Below are 22,851 nucleotides of genomic sequence, written 5' to 3' on the forward strand. Positions count from 1 at the left end.
CGTCAAATTTCAACCCTTGGATTGCCATCAATTGTTTATTTGTTTTCCACCTACACGTTTCCTTTCAGTTTTTTTTTTTTCTTCATTCTCACTTGACCTGATCTTCGAATGTTGACAAAAACACCTCTTAACAATTAGCATGTAGCATGCGTCCAGTCGCTATTTTATTTTGGTATGATCTTTCATTTTCCCTGGTTGTTCTCATGTGACGAAGAGGGAGTACATTGATTCATTGATAGACGCTCACTTCAACACGCATGGACTATCCAATGGACCGGTCCTCTTGGGATTGTGCACTTGGCAATACCATTTCCTTTCCTAGTTCATATTTCTTTACTTAACAAAAAAGAAAAAAACATATTTTTCCTTTTGTTGTGTTGTGTTTGGATTGCCTGTCTCATTCCTTGAATTGAATGTCGTTCGTTTCATCTCCGAATAAACCACGATTCCTCCCCATACCCATTTATGAGCAGAGCAGATGAAGTCTAACATCTCATCTACTGTGATCACGATATAGGCTTTTTATATAATAAATATAACCTTTTGTTTTAAATTCTAATCATTTTTTTATATTATTTGATAGCTGACGTGTCTATGCTTCATTGAGAGTCGCAGCATACGTAATTCATGAAAACTTCCCACCTGGCTCCAACCTCTAAGGAGGTGCGCCTCAATTAATATACAAAATCCTTTTATCCATATATTATTTAAAAATAAAATTGATAGATAAAATCACAAAAACGAGCAATTGTAATTGCAAGTCAAATTTTCAAAATTTTCAATTTTTTTTTTTTTTTTTTTTTTTTATGTTTTGGGTTGTAGTTCTGGAGGGCTGCTGAAGCTTTTATTGAGCTGTTCTCACTAAGCTGCTTTCAAAACAGACATCATGGGAAAGCCAATTTTTTGGCCGATGATACACAGTCTATTTGGGCTTTCCTGGGTTTTCACCAAACATAGGCTAAGAAGTTAAGATGCATTAATCAATTACCATCATCCGCAACCATAATTGAAAATGTAAAAAAAAAAAAAAACCCCACGTCATTCTGATTCTAGGTTCAAATCATAAAAAGAGCTACACGTGACAAAAGGCCATATCCATATGAGCTGTGAAATAAAGTGAAAGTCATTTTGGGGCCAACCAACAAAGTATTTCTGATGTGCGGTGCATGATCAGAGTACCGTTTTAAAGACCAATGAGTCGCATTTTCTACCGTCCAGATATGTATATCTGGGGATTGGGAATTTGTGGAACCCAAATCTCAAGGAATAGTTGGGGAAGCCTGTGAACTGTGATGTTGGGGGACCGGTTTCAAATGATGATGATCTATGTCAAGGACCGGCCCGCATGGAGTATGGACGGTGGACCACGCCGCAGAGGCTGAGCGTTGTTGAGGGCCTGAGGCTTTCAACACCTCCCAACGTGTTTGGATTTGCAACAGTGGGACCCGCACATTAATACAACTGTCATACCCGGCAGGGATTCGTTGAGACCTCCAAGTGAGGGATGCGATGGCCGATGGCCGATGAATGAGAGATTGGGAGCTGGAGCCTGGCGGAGGGAGAGAGAGAGAGATGATAATGGTGGGAGGTTTCGTCTCTCTCTCTCTCTTTGAATCAGAGGTTGGTTGTTCCCGTACGGGACAACCCTACTTCCACACGAGCTCACTCACACGAGCGCTGGTCGCTTACCTTCCCACCTTGACACCTTCCCATAAATGCTTGTCTGAAAACCCCCCTTATTCAGGAAATATTACACTTTAGCCCTCTTTCATTTTTATTTCCTCGTACGCTCTATTTCTCTCATTCTTTTTTTCCCTTGTCCTCAAATCTCTCAATGGCAGCCTCGTAATATTTTCCGTCCAAAGAGACTCACTCCATCGCCTCTCATCAAGCCGTTCTCCCGGTTCTAGGGGCCCCACTTCCCCCCCTCCCCCCTCCCCCCTACTCTTTCATTTGCCCAGAAAAGAAGAAGAGAAGAACCACACTCTCGCTCTCGCTCTCGCTCACACACACACCACACACACAGACACCTATCAGTTCTTTGACTTTGGACTCACGCCATCGCAATAATAGCATTGCCTTCCCAATCTCTTTCTGAGCTTTTAATCCTACCATCCACATTTCTGCTAACGTGCGCAGCCTTTTTAGCTTGGCCATGGGCGTACTACGCCACCAGCAGCTCCACCATCATCACCGTCTTTCTGCTGCAGTTGCTCTCGCTCTCCTCTTCATTGCGTCCGCCTCGGCCACTGTTCTCTCATCTACCCGCCAACTCGGTATGTATTGGCTTAACTAAACTCATACAAATCAAGCTGTACTGGGTCTCAGACTCTGAGTCTCCCTCTCCATCTCTCTCTCTCTCTCTCTCTCTCTCTCTCAACGATATAGACTTTGTTTCTTCCTTTTTTTTCTTTTTCTTTTAGGTAGTGGGTTAGTGGGAGTAAGCGGGGTGAAGAAGCCGGAGAGAGAGGAGGCGAAAAAGGGAGGTGGGTTGGAGGTGCTGGAGCGACTTCTGTCTCGGAGGAGACTCGCTGGGCCGGGATCGTCTCCACCAACGTGCCGATCCAAGTGTGGGAGGTGTTCGCCTTGCAAGGCGGTGCACGTGCCTATACAGCCCGGGCGGAGTATCCCTCTCGAGTACTACCCTGAAGCTTGGCGTTGCAAATGTGGCAATAAGCTCTTCATGCCCTAAACTACCAACACATACCATCCCCAAAACCATAACTTGGAAAAACATAGACAAATCTCCTTTACATGTTTCTCTTCATCTCTTTTCTGTATCTGTTTTTTATTAATTTTCTTTCATGTATTTATTGATTTTCTTTTATGGAAAGAGGCAAGGACACATGAGTAATGTAATTCTTAACTGAGTTGAACAAGCTGGCTAGTGGCTACTCTCTCTCTCTGTCGTTGAACTTGTCATGTTTGTGTAATCACTATGAGATAGCTTGGAAGTAAAGATTGTAAGTAAGAAACGAGGATGTGCTTACTCTCAGAAAGATAAAAGAGTTTTTCGCTTTTTTTTTTCTCTCCACTTTAGGTTTGATCTAACTAGCTAGAAAATTTTAGTTCGGTGGTGTTTCATGTGGTAGGAAGGGCTAAAAGAGGGTTGAAATTCAGTTGATATTTTTATACCATAAAGCAGGATATGTTTTCTAATGTTTATTACTTTTATTGTATAATTAGTCTAAGAAAATCACATATGCATCTCCCTCCCTCTCTCTCTCTCTCTCTCTCACACACACACACACACACACATTGGGGTTTTAGACGAAGAACCAGAGAGGAAGGAGTCTCTGTCTGCCTGTCTCTCTCAACAAGCTAGATGGAAGTGTCTTGTCTACATGTTTTGATCTTCTTTCTTATTATTCTTTTACAATGGAGCCCTAAATTTTTCCTATTTCTGTATGCTTCCTATATTATTTTCTATTTTCAGAGATCTCCCCTGGATCAGATTCTTTTTCCACTTGCAATGCAGAACTATCAAAGATGGGTTACTCCACAAACACAAAGCATAGATTGTGTAATATACTTTTCCCATATTTACAGGGCAAAGGTGTAGTTCTAGGAAGCAACCCAGTGCTGCCTATTTAGTCATATTCTTTCTACACTTGGCAGTTGAGATGCGAGACTCAAGCGGTCGTTCACTGGTTCCTTCTCTGGAATTTGACAATGTTTTCGTCCTTCTATTTTTATAGTTTCATTACCTTGTATTAGCCCAGTCTCTTAATCACGCGTTAGACCCAAACTTCACTCCGTTCTTCCTTACCAGAGAGCAGAAATGCATATATTTGCAATAATTCAAATTAAAGAAGATTCTCAAAATCTTCATGTAAAATGTAAAATGGTTACTGGAGAATTAATTCTTAATTACAACATGGAAGCTGGAAGGGGTAGCCACAGGATACTGAAAGGAATGGTCTAATTATTAATTTATACGGGCGGCTGAAGGCTGAAGGCCGCTAGCAAGCCTACAAATTGCCTTACTGTTGCACATTACGTATAGTACTAGTCTTGTTCACGGTGTTCCATCGTTATCAAAGCTTCCAACTTGTCACTGACGAGCCACGGACTCAGAGGTCATGAACCAAGTCGGTCGGTAGCCGGTACCGGAGGCTCTGCAATCGCCGTCCAAGCGAAGCTTTGAACAATCAAGGCCTAGGGCTATAGGAACTGAGAAGCTTTTGCAGTGCCAGCGTTGTTGATACATGTTCGACAAAATTACAAATACTAGTAAGGCAGTAAGCTTGACAATGGCAAGGTATCGCCTTGGCTGGTTTTGCCTTGAAACCTTGTCACATGGTCCGAAGAGCGACGTGACAGGCCAAGCCACCAAGGTGATACGTGATACCCAACAGCAACAGCAACAGCGTATATCATTTTAGTCAACACTTGGCTCATGACTGTACGACGCAAGAAGAGTCCCTTTCCACGCTCGCTCCACACATATATGAAAGTTGAAACACTTCACACGGGAAAAAAATAAAGCGATATCTGGTAAAGGCAATGGGCTTGTGTATGTATACAGACCAAGGATGCAACCTTTTATCTCGTCACTCTTTCTTCCTATTTGCATTGCCATTGGGTGAACGAGCTTGTTGGACTGTTGCTTTTTCTCTTCAGAAAACGATGTTGTCTCCGTGCAAGTTCTCTCCCTAGAGCGACAAGCTATTAATTAAGCTAAAGCCCGTCCTCCATGCAAACTTTAGATTGTTTGTCTTTCACACAAAATTAATATGGGCTTTGGCTTGGTTGGACAGCTAGACCTCAGTGTAAGTTGTAACCCTGATATGGAGAGAGAGAGAGGCAGAGAGGGTATGATTTATGGAAATAAAATTTGGTCCCAATAGAGATTATTCGACATGGCCTACAGAACCCATTTCTCTGTACTTGCGTAATATGGGACAGATTACCATTGGAATCCACCCTGTAGGATCCTTACACATGACAGCTCTCATGTGGCAGCCTATCATGTACTACACGGTTCTCCTTGTCACCCTCTTTTCACGTGGCAACTCTGGTTCAATGGCCATTTGCCACGATGCAATAAGAATTATTTTTCCTTTACTTCGGCACCATCTTTAATTGAATTTTTTTAGTGTTTTGGAGAAAAATTGATGAAAAAGAAAAACCCATGTCGATAGAGGAAATGAAAATGCAACGGGAAGTGAAATGTGAATGATTTGATGAATGAAATGAGAGGGGAAAAGAAGATTGGCCACAGGGAATAATGTATGGGTCCCTGTTATTATACCAAAAATCCCAGCCAGACGCTTTCAGTCCTACAAGAACTGCCATCACCATCCATGTCGGGTCCTGGGTTTGTGGTTATTCCCTTATAGACAGTGATGGTGGTACCCTCATGACCATGAATCATATTGCTTTTGCTGTTTTCTTCTTAATGAAATCAATGACTGCACCTTGCATCAAAATTATGGCCTCATGGGGGATGGATAGAAGGTATCTCTCTATTGTTCACTCTATTCCCTTCAATTTTAGATCTGGTGTATCCCTCTTTCTCTAAGTGATTATTGGAAATTCAGAATTTGAGGAAAGAAGCAAAATTGAGTGGCTAATTAAAAATCATTAGGGTCTATTTGGTTTACAGTCAGAATCAGAATTGGAATGGTTATGATCTATAGACAGGAATGAAAATAAGAATTGAAACCAACAGGAATGGGATTTCATTCACAAAGGATGGGCGGAGAATGACCATTCCATCAAGAATGAGAATAGAATTCTAATTCCACCCAACAAACAGTTGAAATATTCCAATTCCAAACTCATATACCAATAAACCAAACGGGGCCTTAGATTGTATTGGATTTAATCTTTTGCTGTAGTACCTGTTGAAAGATGGGTCCAATTCGTGTGCATGACTGCTATTTGTCTCTATACGTGCACTTCCTTTTTGTGTTGAAGGACAGTCCGGATGCTCAAGGACTGTTGATTCTTTTTCCACATAATTTCTTGGTGAGAAGTTTCACGTATAGGCTTGACCCCATTTCAACAAAGACGAGTTCCATTCCTGAATCGTCAAATTCAAACTTGATTTGGTCTTTTTGTATATATGAATTGAACAGGATGAAAAGGCTGGCAGACACCAGCAAGTACTGAGCTATATATGAAGAGAATTGCATTTTCGAATCCAGCACTAAGACCGTGGGATGGACAATTATACTTTTGTGTTGGCAGTTGGTATTCATACATGCCCTCTTGACAAAACTAATAATGATGAAGATAGGGATCCCAATTGATGGTCTTGAAATCAATTTCAACACTCATTTTTGAATTTTAATTGCCTTGTGAACTGGTCCCATGCATAAGGTAAAATCTGAAACAACCCGATCAGCATAAATGGGTGAAGCCTTAAATTTCGCAAGCTTTTTCATATCCTGAATTTATAAATCCAACCGATGTGTATTAGATATTATGTTCAAGATCAGTTGGATGGTGCACCATTAACCTGGTCCAGAGACAACCACCACATATACATGGATGGATATACATGGATATGGACGAGAACGAAACGCAGAGCGCCTGTTTGTGCTGTGGAAAATATAAATAGTAACATATTTAAGCCCATTATTCTAGGGAGAACAGTAGTAAATATTAGACTAGTCCAGATCTTTTTAATCAAAGCAAAAGAAAGGATGCTCATTCTCTGGTAAAATGGCCACATGCGAGGGCCCCAGGGTCCCTGTTTCTGTGTGTACTAATTTGCAGTTTTGTTTGTTTGTTTGCTGCTTGCTAGGCCAGTCCTTTTGGATTGATTAAAATGAGGTGGGACTGGCAAAAGCAACGTCCGGGGGTGCTCTTACAAGAGTCCAATCACCTTTTATCTTTTCGGGGTTACCCAAACCAGCCAGCCCCTTCACCTTCTCTCATACCTTGAATTGAAAGACAATCAATAGAATAGAATACTATGGGATTCCCCCTATCTATCTGCAAATATGTGTCACCTTCAACCGTCACTTCACCGAAAATGACTTATTTCCTCTGTTTTATTGATTTTGTTTTCCGGATTAGGTGAGGCAGCTGCCTAGGGAAATTAGATCGACGCCTCAGCCGGGTGAGTCAAGAGGATTAAACCCCATTAAAAAAAAACAAGAAAAAGTAAAACTAAGCATATAGAGATCAAAACGTATCATCAGGTTCGATCGAGGTCACCCCACCCTTTCAGTTTCCAACCAAAAAGAGAGCTTACAGTTACCCACTCTGGTGGGTTCTCCGTTCAAGAATCAGGGCTTCAGAGCAGTATCTCTAATAAAATTTATTTAATGGGTAGTTTGAATTGGGAATGTACATAGCATGATGTTACAAAGTGCAGTTGGTGTTGACGGTGAGGTGAAGTGGTGGACTGGTGGTGGTGGTATATAAGCTAGGCGCCTATGTCTGCCCATCCACCTCTGCTTTCATTCATAGGCTTGTCACTTAAACGTCTCTCTCTCTCTTAATGCGCAAGGTGCAGAGAATGCACAGGCTTGTTCTTGCTAGGCTTTAAGCTTCGAACACAACCAGCCAATGACCCACAAGCACATTGGATAGGTTATTCTGCCCCTCAGGTGCCAAGATTTTGTGTTGTAGTACCGTATCTAGTAATCTTGACCATTGTTCTTTTTTCATTGTTTTTCCCGATTAATTCAAGGCTCTATTTGGTTTGCAGGAATAGGGGTTTGAAATCATAATCAAAATGGGGATTATTCCGATTTTAACTATTTGGATGAACGGAATTAGAGTCTTATTCCTGTTCCTACTGGAATGACATTCCTCCATTTGAAGGAATGATCATTTCCTGCTCTTTCTTTGGGAATGAAATCTCATTCTTGCTAATTCCAATTTCAATTCCCATTCTCATTCAACTAAGTAGATCATGAAAATAGGCCATTCTGATTATAAAGGATTTTAATTCCAATTTAATTCAAATCCGATTCCAACTGCAAATCAAACGAACCCTAAGTATATTCAGCATTGTATTAATGTTTGATGTTGCTATGTATATCAATGGAGGACTCGTCTCAATTCAACAAGCAAAAATATACTTTCTTCGTATCTGTTTCTTGTCACTGGCCACGTATATTGTATGCTATAAAAAACGCAACAGTTAAAAGTAAACCTAATTTGGAAATTACAGAACTTTCATTTACAATTCTTTTTGGACCTTTTTATTTCCATGTACAGTGCTTGGCCATATTTATCCTTACTAGTAAAATTCGGGTTGGGTCAAAGGGGTGTCAATTCGATTAGTCCAGTTCAATGTCTGGACTGTTGAATATGTTTAAATTGGTTTTAATTTAGATTGGTTCCAACTTCCAATTTAAACCTGGTCCATTTGATACATGTATTCTTATTTTCTACTAATGGATTGGATATTGGTTCAACCCTACCTAATCCAATATAAATCTATTATGGATGGGCCAGGTCTAATCCAATACAATAAAAAAGTTGGACAATTAAGTCTAGAATGGTTCAGATTAATATGCTTTATTGGTATGTTAAATCCATTCAAATTGATTTTGAGTTGGATGAAATCCAACTCAATACGAGTCCATTGACAACCGTAGGGCAAATACAAACTGATGTTGCATGATCTGGGCACTTTTAATTGGTTGTGACCTGGCTACTGGCTGCGGTGAACGACACCTGAGAGGAAGAAGAAGGTGAAGGGTTCCTGGGGAGCTCTCCCAGTGGGAACACTCCGAAAGCTAAATTAGAACTCTAAGGAAACTCAAAGAAGACACACTGAGAGTTAAGAGTGCTGAAAGTGCTAGCTTCAATACCTTTGTTTTGTGAGGGTCGGGGCCCTTTTATACCGGAGCTCGGTCACATCAGGCATAACTACTACTGCCCTAGTCGTTATTGCCAGGGCAGGGGCGGCAAGTGTAGGCTGCTGCTACAAGGTACGGACCCGACAGGCGTGCCATGCTTTTCAGAGACGGTGGGCAGAACGCCGCCTGGTAAGGGATCCGATCACTGCCACCAGATCCGGTGGGTACGAATGTCAAGCAGGCACAGATGTCAAGCAGATCTCCCTGTAGTCTACCGAGCTACCGTACACCGAACCACCTGGGGCAGGTTTGCCTTGCACCAAGGTGCCAAGTTACACCAAGGTGCCCGCACTGGGGGCGAGCCTTAAGCAAGTTCGAACAGGAGTCTCGACGGTGCTGCCCTGAGGTGTTTCTCCCTCGGGACACTTAACCAAAAGCCGGGGGTGTCCCCTTCTTAGGAAGTGAGAGCTCGGGGCCCCTTAGGGGGAGCTCGGGTCACAAGGGGAGCTCGGGTAGCTCCACCTTCAAGCTTGGGGCGAACTGGGCTTTGCTTCTCGGTGGGTTGTCACACCCGCCGAATCGCTTGGTTGGGCCTCAATGAGCTTGTTACGCCGAGTTGCGGCCAGGCTACAACGCTAACTTATCGCTTATGCCAGGTCATATACATGTGTCCCCGTGTCACGAGGTCAAGCCAAATCACCCTACATCAATTGCCCCTCACTCCCCATGCTAGGGGTGTTGACCTAGCATGGGGAGTCCGTAGTCTGCTGGGTGGATTTGGCTTGGAGTCTAAACTTTCTTGCCTGCCAACTCATAGGTTGGACCAGTTGTCTACTCGGTTCATCAAAAAACTAGTTTCCTACCTGCCTGCCAGCTCATGGCTTGGAGTCCAAACTCCACGGACGTCAAAAAATGTGCTAAATTGATTTCGCCTCAAAGGTCGCATAGCCGGTTTTCATGAGGACCGTCAGATCATTTTGATCTTAACCGTTGATGACCGCGTGTAGTGGCTATAAATAGCGAGGGGGTCTTGGCCATTTTCCTTCGCCACAAATCTTCAGCTATAGTTTTGAGCTCGCATCCAAAGCCTCCAGCTCGGGTTAGTTCTTCTCAGTCCGATCCATCTCTTTTTGGTGAGTCACCCTAGCTCCTTTTCAGTTCCATTATGTCTTCCATTGATAGCCAGTTAGATGAGCCCGAGGTGGGTACCTCGGCTCAGGGTAACTCTACTGGAGTCTAATCCCCTAAGGTGCGGGTGGCCTCGGGTAACTTGGCATCCACCTCTCACCGAGGTCAGATGCCGGACAGATTCGAGTCTAATCCCCCTAGCTCCGTCAACTCATTCGACAATATAACTTGCCTAGAGAGTACATCTACAGTTTACCTACGGGGAACTTCCTATGGGAGCATGGCCCTGACGAGGTCGTGATCTTCCGAGAGCAGCTCATAGCTGGGCTGCGCCTTCCCTTCCATCCACTCATAGTAGAGATTCTGAAACACTTCAACGTTATGATAGACCAGCTTCACCCGAACTCGATCCGTAACATGGTCGGGACCATCTCTCTCTGTTACGAGTATGTCCTCCCCCTTAACTTGGACATATTCTGCTCTCTCCTTACCATTAAGAAGAGCGCTTTGTTCGTTCTCCCCGAGCATAGGAATGCTTACTACTTGTCCCCTTGCCCGGGCTTCAAGTTAATGCACAAGCTTCCTAGCAAAATCCCGGCTTGGAAGCAGGACTACTTCGTAGTCCGGAACCCTGTGGGGTGGCCCTTCCCTACTCACTGGAGGGCGACTATCCAAGACCTTGGCGTCATACTCGACAAGAAGACCAGGAAGGCATTCCAATCGTGAGCTGAGGTCGGTTGTGATTTCAAAGATTATATCACCGAGGGTATGCTCTTCCAGGCCGGCTTGAGTCTGGGTAGGTAGCTAGTACCTTAGTTGTTTGGCTGGCTCCTTTCTTTTACTCGAGTACTAATGCCGAGCTCTGTTGTAGTTTCCATGGAGGTAGACAAACTCAAGGGAGATCGGCTCTTCAAGCATATGAAGGGGAGGAAGAAGCGGGCTGCCAAGAGAGCTTGTATCGAGTTATCGCTAGCTCCCACTCCTGAGCCCGAGCTTCCACCGGTTCCAACTTCCGAGCCCGAGCTCCCTGGGGCTCCTCCGATAATTGACTTGGAGGAGTCCGTACCACCAAGGGAGCTCAAGACCTCAGCTAAACCTGCTACGAGGGTAGCAGCTGAGCCTGAGGCTGTTGACGTAGTGGCTGAGGTCTCCGCCGAGCCCACCTATACAGCCGAGATGGTGGTCTCCAGCTTAGGGAGCCCAGATGGGGGCCAAAGTATCTTGGTACCCCAGTGCGGTCTTCGGAAGAGTAAGGGGGCCATTTACTCAGAGGAAATTTCAGTATGGGCCAAAATGCTCAACCTTGCTCAGCTCAGAGCCCGGGCTGCCACCCACACTATGGTGGTAAGTTCTCTTCCCTTCCCTTTATATACGTGTTCCTTCGGTACTAACTTCCTTTGCCAGGCAAACTCCGCCGTACACGCCCTCACTCTTCAGTCTGAGATGAACCTGAAGCGAACTCTGATCACCAAGGAGTCTTCCCGCACCGCTCATACCGATCTGAGAATAGCTCGCGAGCAGATCCACCCATTGGAGAGCAGCGCCATGGCCCAGAGGGGTGTCATTACGGCGTTGACGGCAGGGAGGGACGAGCTAGCGTGCGGGAACGATGTGTTGAAGGGCAAGATGGAGGCCCTCAAAGTGGAGCTGACGCATGAGAAGGGCATGTTGAGGGGCGAGCTGGACGCCGTTAAGGCGGAGGCAGATGGCCTTAAGGAAAAAAAGGAGGCCCTCCTGCACGAGGTGGAGTATCTTAAAGCGGACATCGAAGAGAAGATCGAGATCTTCACTCAGGCGATAGAGGAGACGAAGGTCAAGGCAGTTGTGGAGTATATCCAATCCGATAAATTTGATGCCATTCTGGGGGAGGCCTACCGCAAGGGGTTCAAGCTCAGCAGATGGATGATAAGGCACATGTACCCCAAGCACGACACAAGCGCCATCACCACCTCGCGAATCACAGATGAGATAGCTCGGCAAGCCACAGAGGATCTGAATTCAGAGGAGGAGTACGGTGACGAGGAAGGAGACGCCCCTAACCAGTTCGAAGCTTGACACAAGCGCCATCACCACCTCACGAATCCCCCAAAGTGATTGCCTTCATATTCCAATCCCGCGAGCTTGGTCTTTGTAGTTGTTTTTTTTTTTTTGTGTGAAGCTCGTTGTACAAAACTTACTTGTTAATGAAATTGATCATTTTTCCAAGTGTTGTTTTATTCGAGCTATCATGGTTGAGTGTGCGAAGTGATTGATACAATAGGGCATAGTAAGGCATGTGCCCAAACTATTTTTTGGTGTACACTGAGGTGACTGATAGTAAGGCATAGTAAGGCATGTGCCCGAACTATCTTTTGGCGTACACCAAGGTGACTGAAAGTAAGGCATAGTATGGCATGTGCCCGAATTGTCTTCTGGCGTACACCAAGGTGAGTTAAGTGTCATAGAATCTATCTGTTTGCTTGTACACTCGACACATTGTGTACTGTAGTGCCGAGCTCTTTGGTCACCTCGGTGTTTTAACCCCTTAGAATTCATCCATGTCGTAGAGGTGGCTAGGTTACTATGCCGAAGTCTGTTAGCTCGGAATTTTGGCCCTTGAACCCTGAGAGACTCGAGGTCCTCTCTTGGAGTTCGCCCATGGCATAGAAGTGATTGGGTTTTATTGTGCTGAGGTCCTAGTTAGCTCAGCATTTTGGACCTTAAGCCCTGAGAGTGACTCGTAGTCTACTCAGTTATTTATAGGTAATACTGCCTTAGGTTGACAATATTCCATGCCCAAGGTACTTGTTTCCCTTCCAGGGTTTCAAGATCGTATGTTCCTTCCCCAAGTACTCGCTTTACTCGATAGGGTCCTTCCCAGTTTGGACTTTGCCAACACTGGGCTCAGGTACCATAACCTTACGAGGAACCAGGTCGCTAACGCGGAGAGTTCGCTTTTTAACCCTGGTGTTATAGTACCGAGCTACCATTTGCTGGTAGGCCGCGGCCCTAATGTATGCGAGGCCCCGTATTTCGGCAAGCAGGTTGAGGTTGGTACGTAGCTTGTCTTCATTTGCCCTATCATCATATGCTTCTAATCTCAGCAAAGGAACTCCAATCTCGGTTGGAATGACTGCTTCGGTGTCATATGTGAGGTTAAAGGGGGCTTCTCCTGTGGTAGTCTTTTCTGTGATACAGTAGGCCCATAACACACTGGGCAGCTCGTCCATCCACAGCCCCTTAGCTCGGTCAAAGAGCGCCTTTAGTCCTCGAAGGATTGCCCTGTTCGTGACTTCTATTTGACCATTTGCCTGAGGGTGTGCCACTGAGGTGAAGTTCTGTTGAATCCCCATGTCTCGGCACCAATTTTGGAATTTGATGTCTTTGAACTGCTTACCATTGTCGGAGATCATTACCCGAGGTAATCCAAAATGGCACATTATGTTCTTCCAAATGAAGTTCTGCACATTCTGGGTCGTGATTGTTGCGAGAGGTTCAACTTCAACCCACTTTGTGAAATAGACAACTGCCACCACTAGGAACCTCCTTTGTCCTGTTGCTGGTAGGAATGACCCGAGTAGGTCAATCCCCCATTGGTGGATGTTGGCGTGCTTCTAACACTTATCGCATTTTTGACGAGCTTGGTCGCATCTGCTTTCATCGTTGGCCAGTAATAACCCTGTCGTAGTGCCTTTTGAGTGAGGGCCCTGCCCCCAAGTGTCCATTGCATAGGCCTTCATGAGTATCGTAGAGGACGAGCTCGACTTCAGAGGGTCACAGGCAGCGCAGGTAGGGGAGCATGTAGGATCTTCGATACAGCCGTCTGTCTATTACAACGTATTTGGCTGCCTGACACTCTACCCTCCTGGTGGCATTACGATCTGCGGGGAGGGTCCCACGCAGCAGGAAGCTCATGAGCGGATCAACCAGCTCGGCTCTGCTTGAACGATGGGAGCGACCTCCTCTGCCTCCCCCCCTGAGAATGCTAGGCCGAGGCAAGTTCTCTATATACATTGTTCTCATGGTGTTACCGCCAGTGTTGGCTAAACGGGATAGGGCATCGACCTTGACATTCTTTAATATCAGGATTTATTGGATGAAGTATGATCGGAAGTTGAGTAGAGCCCCTCTTACTTTGGCCAAGTATGCTACCATGGTTGGCTCATGGACTTCATATTCACCCATCACCTGATTTACCACCAGCTGAGAATCACTGCGGACGATGACGTGCTTGGCTTTCACTTCCCTTGCCAGGTCCAGCCCGGCTAGCAGTGCCTCGTACTCTGCTTCGTTTTTGGATGATGCAAACTCAAAGCATAGTGCGTACTCCAGTTACACACCGCTTGGCCCGTACAAAACAATCCCAGCTCCGCTGCCCTACGGATTTGACGAGAACTATCTACGTGAAGGATCCAGGGTTCTTCATCCCAATTCGGGCTTGGCCTAACTAGGAGAGATGCCGCACTGGTTGCTACTTCACGGGGCTCGAGTTCAACCAGCCCAGGAACCCCAGGCTCACCTACGCTGGGGGCCTCGTGTTCCACCGACTTAAAGAATTCGGAACTGAAGGAACACTTTGCAACGAAATCTGCTAAGGCTTGGGCCTTGATAGTAGTTCATGGCTTATATTGGAGTTTGTATTCACTGAGCTCGATGGCCCACTTCGTTATCCTTCCTGAGACCTCGAGCTTGAGCAAAACTTGCCTCAGAGGTTTGTTGGTAAGGGCAATGATAGTGTGAGCTTGGAAGTACGGGTGGAGCTTTAGGGCTGCTATAACCAATGCATAAGTTAACTTTTCTATCTCGGGGTACCTCGTCTCTGCTCCCTGCAATACTTTACTAACATAATAGATGGGTCGTTGGAACCAATCTACTTCTCTTATCAGTACCGAGCTGACCACCTCGTCACTTATCGAGAGGTACAACTCTAAAACATCACCCTCTTCGGGTCGGGTTAAGACTGGGATGCTGGCTAGGTGCCTTTTGAGATTATCAAACGCAAGCAAGCACTCTTCAGTCTATTCAAAACCTTTCTTTTTTATGGCCTTAAAGAAGGGCAAACAGCGATATGCTGACTTGGACATGAAGCGGCTCAGGGCGGCTAGCCGGCCGTTCAACTTTTGAACCTTCTTTAATTTTTGGGGTGGTCTCATTTCTAGGATGGCCTTGATTTTGTCTGGGTTGGCCTCAATGCCTCGCCGGTTAACGATGTACCCTAGGAATTTACCCGAGGTGACACCAAAGACACACTTGTTTGGGTTTAACTTCAAATTGAATCTATGTAGAATTTCAAAAACTGAATGTAAATCTTGTACTAATTCATGTGAAAATTGGGTTTTGACGACCATGTCGTCTACATAACACTCTACTTTTTTGCCAACTAGTGGCTCAAACAGCTTATTTACAAGTCTTTGAAAAGTGGCCCCAGTGTTTTTTAGCCCGAAGGGCACGACCTTGTAGGACTGCAGGCCGAACTTGGTTATGAAGGCAGTTTTCTCTTCATCGGCTAGGTCCATCTTGATTTGATTGTAGCCCGAATAGGCATCCAGGAAGCTCAGCAACTTGTGCCCCGATGTCGCGTCCACTAGACGGTCAATCCTAGGAAGTGGGAAGCAGTCATTTGGGCAAGCTCGGCTCAGGTCAGTGTAGTCGATGCACATGCGCCACTTACAGTTAGCCTTTTTCACCCGAACGGGGTTGGCCACCTAGCTCGGGTAATGGACTTCCCTGATAAAATCGGTTGCAAGGAGTTTCCCGACCTCCTCGTCGACTGCCCTCCATCTCTTTGGGGCTAAGTTGCGTTTCTTTTGTCTAATGGGCCTAACTACAGGATTAGTGTTGAGTCTATGAGTGATAACATTGGGGTCTATGCTGGGCATTTCTGCCGCTGACCATCCAAAAACATCCAAATTTTCAAGTAAGAAGCTTACTAGTTGAGACCGTGGGGGCTCCTTGATAGAAGCGCCGATCTAAAGTACCCAAGCTGGATCTTTTGTCGAGGCTGGGATAGGGATGGTCTCCTCGGTAGGTGCAGCTTGCTCCGCGAACTACTCCGCAGGTCGCTCTAGCTCGAGGCTATCAACTACCTTGGCCTTTCCTTTAAGGGTGGCTACGTAGCACTTGCGGGACTCGAGCTGATCACCTCGTGTCACTCCGACTCCAAAGTTTGTAGGGAACTTCATCGCTAGGTAGTAGGTGGAAACTACTTTTTGCAGGGCGTGAGTGATGGGCCAGCCTACTATTGTGTTGTAGAGGGAGGGGGTTGCAACCACTAGGAACTCGTGATTGAGCCTCACTACACTAGGCCAGGTACCAACCTCCACCGGTACAGTGACTCTCCCTAAAGGCCTGACCTCCTCGCTGCTGAACCCTACCAGTGGGGTACTTGCTAGCTTCAGGTCGCTTTCCAGGAGCTGGAGCTGATCGAAGGCTATCTTGAAGAGGATGTCTGCTGAGCTTCCCGAGTCGACTTGGACACACTTGACCTCGAAGTTGTTGATCTTAATCTTTATGACGAGTGTGTCATCGTGAGGATAATGGACCCCTCGCGCATCGTCTTTAATGAAGAAGATCGGTTCCCCCATCCTTGGCCGCTTTGGGGGGTTTAGTTCTTCTCTAGCGGACTTGCGGGCTGATGACCGAGCTGCTGCCGAAGTGCAGCCCGCGACAATCGATCCTCCGATGATTACATGGATGGTCCCCCGGACTAGTCTCTCATCGGGAGGCTGCCTCTACGGCTACTCTGCCTGTTTGCTGGACTCGGGAGCCTCTTTATTTTGCTCTCCGTCCTGACCTACTTTATTATTATTATTATGCTGTATAAAATTTCTCAGACACCCGCGACGTATGATTTCTTCTGTCTCATCGTGTAGGTTCTTACAATATTCAGTACTATGACCATGATCTTTATGAAAACTACAATACAAGGTTTTATTCCTAACATTAGGATCGACCTTGAGCCGAGGTGGCCACTTTACATATGGGGCGTTCTTGATCGCCATGAGGATCTCGACCCATTTTGTGTTAAGGGGCGTAAACTCCTTTTCTGCTGCCGTAGCTCGAAAAGGTTGGACTGGCTTTGCCCCCCGAGCTTGGTCCTTCTTCTTCTTGTTGTCACTTGGAGCCGAGGGTTCTGGTTCCCTTTTTCTTTTTTCGAAGGCGTCCTCGCCTTTCTGGTTGATCTCCTCCTCTATTCCTAAGAACCAATCTGCGAGCTCGAGGAATTCGGTCATGGTCTTGGGTTGGTTGACAACCACATGCCATTTAAACTCCTTGTGGGTGATGCCTTGTTTGGCTGTAGTGAGCAAAACTACAGGGTCCAGGTCGGGTATCTGCAGGCAAGAGTCATTGAACTGTTTGATGTAGTTCTGGATGGATTCTCCATCCCTCTAGACTATGCTGAGGAGGATTTCTTGGGTCCTCAGGCACCTTTTACTGGTTACGAAATGGGAGGCGAAGACATGCATGAATTGTGCCCAGCTCCTTATTGAACTTGGCATGAGGTTTTGGTTATAAGTGTGGGTTACTCCTTTGAAAGTGGTGGAGAAGGCCACGCACATGCAAGACTCGCTCGCCCTGGCCAGATGCATTTGAGACTGAAAGGCATCCACATGGTAGTTGGGATCAAAGGATCCATCATACTTGTCCAATGGGGGGAGCTTGAAGTCCCTTGGCATAGGGACAACAAGGAGCTCTGGTGATAGGGGGGAGGGAACTGAAAGGAGCGGTGTAGATTTTACTTTGCCCGAACTCACCTCTACCTTGCCTTTGAGTTCAGGCAGGTCGCGGGTGACAGCTCGGCGAGCTTGGTGAGCTCGGCGATGCCTTCACTACTTAGTCGGCTCAGCATTAGTGCTGCTGGCCTCGGTATTACTGAGCTTGATGGGCCCGGTGAAGTGCTCGAACGGCTTTCGGTAGCTGTAGATAGAGGGACCTGGTTCCAGGTCGTCGGTCAGCACTTCAAATTGGTTTTCGGCAAGTAGGGATTCGAACTGCGAGCGCTGAGATGATACCAGCCTAACCAGCTGGGAGGCCCCCGACCTAACTGCAGTCCGCGAGGTGGGGGTAGGGGGTCTTTCCTTCCTTCCAAGGGATGATACCGAGGTCTCTCCTTGGCGGAAAAGAAGTCCCCTTGCCCGGGGGAGCTCGGGTAGCTTTGCCTTCAGGCTTGGGGCGAACTGGGCCGTGCTTCTCGGTGGGTTGTCACACTCGCCGAGTCGCTTGGTTGGGCCTCAATGAGCTTGTTACGCCGAGTTGTCGCCAGGCTACCACGCTGACTTGTCGCTTATGCCAGGTCATATACACGTGTCCCCGTATTACGAGGTCGGGCCAAATCACCCTACATCACAAACTCAATCACTTCTACCCAAAACCTTAAATTAAAAGAAACAAAAAAAAGGTTAAAAATAACTCTCAACACAACCCAACGCGCAATGCACATACACGCAAAGGGTTAAAGATTGTCAAAGGGTAGATGCGTTTTGACAACGTGAACCCAATGCATTATTGCACTTGTAATTATATATTTTTGATGTGAAGCATATATATTGACTTTTGTATGTAAATATATTTATATGATAAGGGGATGAGAGAGGATGATGATGACTTGATATAAGCGGTGTTTTTTCTAAGTCATAAAGGCTAATTTCATTTTTTCATGCTAAAAAAACAGCCAAATGATCGAATCAAAAGAATTGGATAAATAATAATAATAAAGCCAAGAACAACACCCATGGATATATCAACCCATTGATAAAAGATGTAAGTTGGGTGTAGATAGGTGAATATTTAAGCCAAATAAAATGGGCTTAATTTACATGACAACGTCCGAATTAATATAAGGCCTAAGTCTACATAAATATGTCTTGGTGGTCTAAGGAACCAAGTGTATTAAGTCCAATTTGGCCCATTTCCTATTGTAATAGGGTGGTCCTATTGGCAAGACCGTCTATTCCTACATAATGGTGCATGCATAAGAGTTAACCATAACCCAACACCCCACTCACATGGGATTGGTTAGTTAAGTGGGCTGAGGTGGCAGCCTTAATTCTTGGCTATCCTTGCCCAGGAAGAAAGAGCCTTCCTTTGGAGAATCACATTACAAGAAGTTCTCACACACCAACACTTGAGGATTGCAAGCAACCACAAGTTCCTACAAACTCCAACAACTATATGATAAAGAGAGAAGAAAGAACGGAAAAGCTTTTCCATTCTCAACAACGCACTTGGATTTAAGATCTCACAAGAAGATCAAGCCACCATAAACGGACCCTTCTTAGAGAATCATCATTCATAGCCAATCATGCGCGAAGCCTGGAGTGAAGAAATCTACATCAAATCTCCCAAAGCACTAAAATCAAGGAAAAATACATCAACACTTCAAGAAGTATGAGAAAAATGCCAACAATCCTCATCTTCACCGAATTTGACCGTTAATCAGAGGTTACTCACATCATCGACTAGAAATCAAAGAGAGCTCAACTCCCTTGTTTTTTTTTTTTAAATTCATTTTTGTAATTTGTCTCCATATTTTATGTTCATAAAATACATGAAATTTGTGTCGACAAATTTCTGGCATGCATAGTGGGACGCTCTCATCCTCTCATCTTTCGAGTCGATATCTGCAACAATCATCCAATGGTTACCAAGAAGGTTGCTACTTCAGCTTCCAACACGGAAAATCACCAAGGTGACTACTCTACAGAAGGAAAGCCTCTTGAATGCTTCACACTATGATTTGAAGGGAAAAAACACTTTCTCTCATATGAACAATCCAGCATTGCATTGAGACAGAGTCTTAATCCTCTCCATCATACAACTCCTACTACTTCTAGTGGCGTCATACTGGTGATGATGACAAAAGCCACAACGATGGAAGAACATCTCCAAAAGATGGTCAAAGCCATTGACAACCTCAAGAGTTCCAATGCTAAGAAATATCTCCAAATTGCCTTCTTGATGAACAAACTGGGGATACAAAACCACAAAGTGGAATTTAGTCAAGGACCTTCTCACACTCCAGGATTCACTCTTCAAATGATTTCGAATCTCCAAGAGCAATTGAAGCATCAACAAGAAGAGCATATTGTGTCACAATGTAGAATATGATGCAAGACACCACCTAAGTCTCTATCACTTCTCTGATGATGCAACATCTCTAGTACATGATTGCTGACACCATAAGGGCTCAATATGGAAGAGTTCCATAGATCACTCTAGTGTATGCCAAACCATACACTCGCTGCATTGATAAGATGTGCATGCCGGTCGGATACCAACATCTAAAGTTTTAGCAGTTCGACGAGAAGGGCAATCCAAAGCAGCACATAGCCCATTTCATCGAGACTTGCAACAATGTCTGAACCTACAACGACCAAATGGTGAAGCAGTTTGTTCACTCCCTGAAGTCTACAGCGTTTGATTGGTACACCGACCTCTAGCCGGGCTCTATTGATAGTTAGGACTAGCTTGAGAGGGAATTCCTCACTTGCTTCTATTGTATACTACGAATTGTTGGACTTCCAGAACTCTCCACTACAAGGCAAAGAAAGGATGAATCCATCATCGGCTACATCGAGCAATGGAGAAACCTTGCCCTTCAGTGCAAGGAACAAATCAATCAATTCTCTACCATAGACACATGGATCCAAGGGATGCATTGGGAACTGCTTTATAGTCTTAAAGGGAACATGCCTACCACTTTCGAAGAATTAGCTACTTGAGCTCATGACTTGGAATCCAGATAGCCAAGCATGGAGATCAAAGTGAAATCTTTTGGAAACCAAGGCCAAGAGAAGTCTAGGCCTACTTTGAAGGAACTAGAAGAGGAGTAACCATTTCCTGACTCCAACGTTTCAGAAAGGCTTAGCTAACTACTCCAATCAAAGTTGATTAAGCTTCCACCACCCAAGTGACCTAAAGAGAAAGGATGTGTGACTGACCCCAAGTACTGCTAGTACCATCGGATGATAAGTCATCTGACTGAAAAGTGTTTTGTCCTGAAGGACAAAATACTTCATCTTGCAGAACAAGGAAAGATCGAGTTAGATCTTGGTGACAATTTCGCTGCTACTAACATCACCATGGTGACTTTTGGGTCTCTTGACCCAGTACCACTACAACCCTCTATAGGTTTTTCTTCCTTTGCTCAAGGTACAATGAAGGTCCAGGCCTCAAGGAACTCTGCACCCATAAAAGGGAAGTCAACCCCACAACACGTTTCAGTGGATTCTCCTCAAATCATGGAGATTAGGGGCAAGGTAACTGGAACCCCAACAATGACGTCTTTTCCTATAGCATCCCTCCTAGAGGGGGCAATTCCTGTCCAATTTATTGTTGATCAAGAGGTGACCACTATCTATGCTTATCCTGGCGTTCCAAGGGTTAGTAATCCCGACATCCCAACTCTCTATGAGCTGATGACTGATGACTGATGACCTGGACTACTGGGAAGAGTCATTTGTTTTAGAAGATGAGATAGAAAATGGGTGGTCCACCTTCACCAGTAAGAAACCCAAGGAGAAGGTATGCCACCAACCTGAAGAAATCATTTAGAATGGGGGCAAGACTATCTTCATCTACTCTAGTGACTCAAAAACATCTCCTCAAGACGAAATTGGATGGACTGTCGTCTCTTGGCATAAGTACAAGGCTCCTCTTCCCATCGTCTCTGCGTCAACTAGACCAAAGTGGACTAGTAAACGATGAGTACACAACGCCTCCAAGAAGAAGAAAGTGCCAAAGAAGAAAGCATCTTAGGTACACCCAACTAGTGAGGAGGAAGTGTTTCAACAGCCTCATCCAACTCTAATAACCCTTTGGGAGTTAATGCCAAGAGAACTTTTTTCTGGTGACAGTTGATGAAGAGGTAACATCACCATCAATAGAAGAAGCTTCATCCAACAAGGATGAAGACATAACAAGGCTTCTTCAAGAGCACTGCATGTGTGATGAAAAAGTAACAAAGAAACTAAGGGAAGTACCATCCTACTTAAGTTTCACTTAAGCACTACAACTACCACAGAAGGTTCGCTTTGCAATGGCGAAAACCCTAATTCTCCTCCACAACTACCAAAGTAAAGTACCAAAAGGGGACAACTACATGGATTGCATGGCAACAATTACCTTCACAGATGAGGATTTACAGCTTAGGTCACGTCCACACAACAGACCCTTGTATGTTGTTGGATATGTTCGTGAACAGAAGATGTCACGCATCCTCATTGATCATTGATTTGCCATTAACATCATGCCAGTCTCCACTATGAAACAACTTGGGATTGACAAGGATGAATTATTAAAGAGCAAGTTAACAATCTAAGGCTTCAATCAAAAGGGACAACGTGTTGTGGGCATGGTGCATCTTGAGATAGAAATAAGGGACTTGACATCTTTGACCCTTCTACGTGTTATCGACGCCAAGACATCCTACCAACTACTTTTGAGACGTCCTTGGTTAAATGAGACAAGAGTGGTATTCTTCAAATACTACCATAATGGAACATAGAGGAAAGTAGTAGCCGATCTAAAGCCTTTTAGCAAAGCTGAAGCACATTTATTGATGCTAAGTTCAATGATGACAAGGCCATTTCAGAAGCTTTTCTGATCTCTATGCTGAAACCTTCTACAGTGAAGGTCTGGAAGGAAAAGGAAGACACAACGCATGAAGAAGAAAACACATCTTCAAGTGGTGACAAGAAGCCTCTAGAAAACCAACATGCATCCGCTACATTGCCAACAACTCCACCATCGACTTCTTGTAACCAATCAGCCCCCATACTTCGTTACACCCCAAAGTCGAGAAGGGAAGGGCAACTACCTTTTGAGGTGATGGTTGCACCAAGCACCACACCAATATCATGGAGTGACATTGAAACTCTTGAGAAGGATATTGTGCTTCCAATCTCCACAACATCGAAGTCACTGGTTTTTGAACCTCATTTAAAGAGATTTGTTAGAGCTTCATCAACCAGTAAAG

The 22,851-nt window shown here is 45.1% G+C and overlaps 2 protein-coding genes across 2 annotated transcripts; one reads left to right on the forward strand and one right to left on the reverse strand.

Annotated features, from left to right (window-relative positions):
* Positions 1 to 1,935: 1,935 nt before the first annotated feature.
* CLL2 (EPIDERMAL PATTERNING FACTOR-like protein) lies at positions 1,936 to 3,006 on the forward strand. Its single transcript, XM_088960566.1, has 2 exons — positions 1,936 to 2,276; positions 2,424 to 3,006. Exons 1-2 carry the CDS (start codon positions 2,156 to 2,158, stop codon positions 2,690 to 2,692), a joined length of 390 nt encoding a protein of 129 aa, XP_088816692.1. The 5' UTR covers positions 1,936 to 2,155; the 3' UTR covers positions 2,693 to 3,006.
* Positions 3,007 to 12,733: 9,727 nt separating this feature from the next.
* On the reverse strand, positions 12,734 to 13,228 carry LOC148879140 (uncharacterized). Its single transcript, XM_088974106.1, has one exon. The coding sequence runs from the start codon at positions 13,226 to 13,228 to the stop codon at positions 12,734 to 12,736; it is 495 nt and encodes a 164-aa protein (XP_088830232.1).
* Positions 13,229 to 22,851: the final 9,623 nt, after the last annotated feature.

This window comes from Nelumbo lutea, chromosome 1 (genome assembly GCF_056320005.1).
Source record: "Nelumbo lutea isolate HS-2025 chromosome 1, American lotus-T2T, whole genome shotgun sequence".
NCBI classification, from domain to species: Eukaryota; Viridiplantae; Streptophyta; class Magnoliopsida; order Proteales; family Nelumbonaceae; genus Nelumbo; species Nelumbo lutea.

Bases quoted from the DNA above. Each gene is read 5' to 3' on its own strand.
- CLL2 (XM_088960566.1), top strand. From the start codon at position 2,156: ATGGGCGTACTACGCCACCAGCAGCTCCACCATCATCACCGTCTTTCT. The intron at 2,277-2,423 runs GTATGTATTGGC...TTTTTCTTTTAG, and splicing joins CTCATCTACCCGCCAACTCG to GTAGTGGGTTAGTGGGAGTA.
- LOC148879140 (XM_088974106.1), bottom strand. From the start codon at position 13,228: ATGGGGATTCAACAGAACTTCACCTCAGTGGCACACCCTCAGGCAAAT.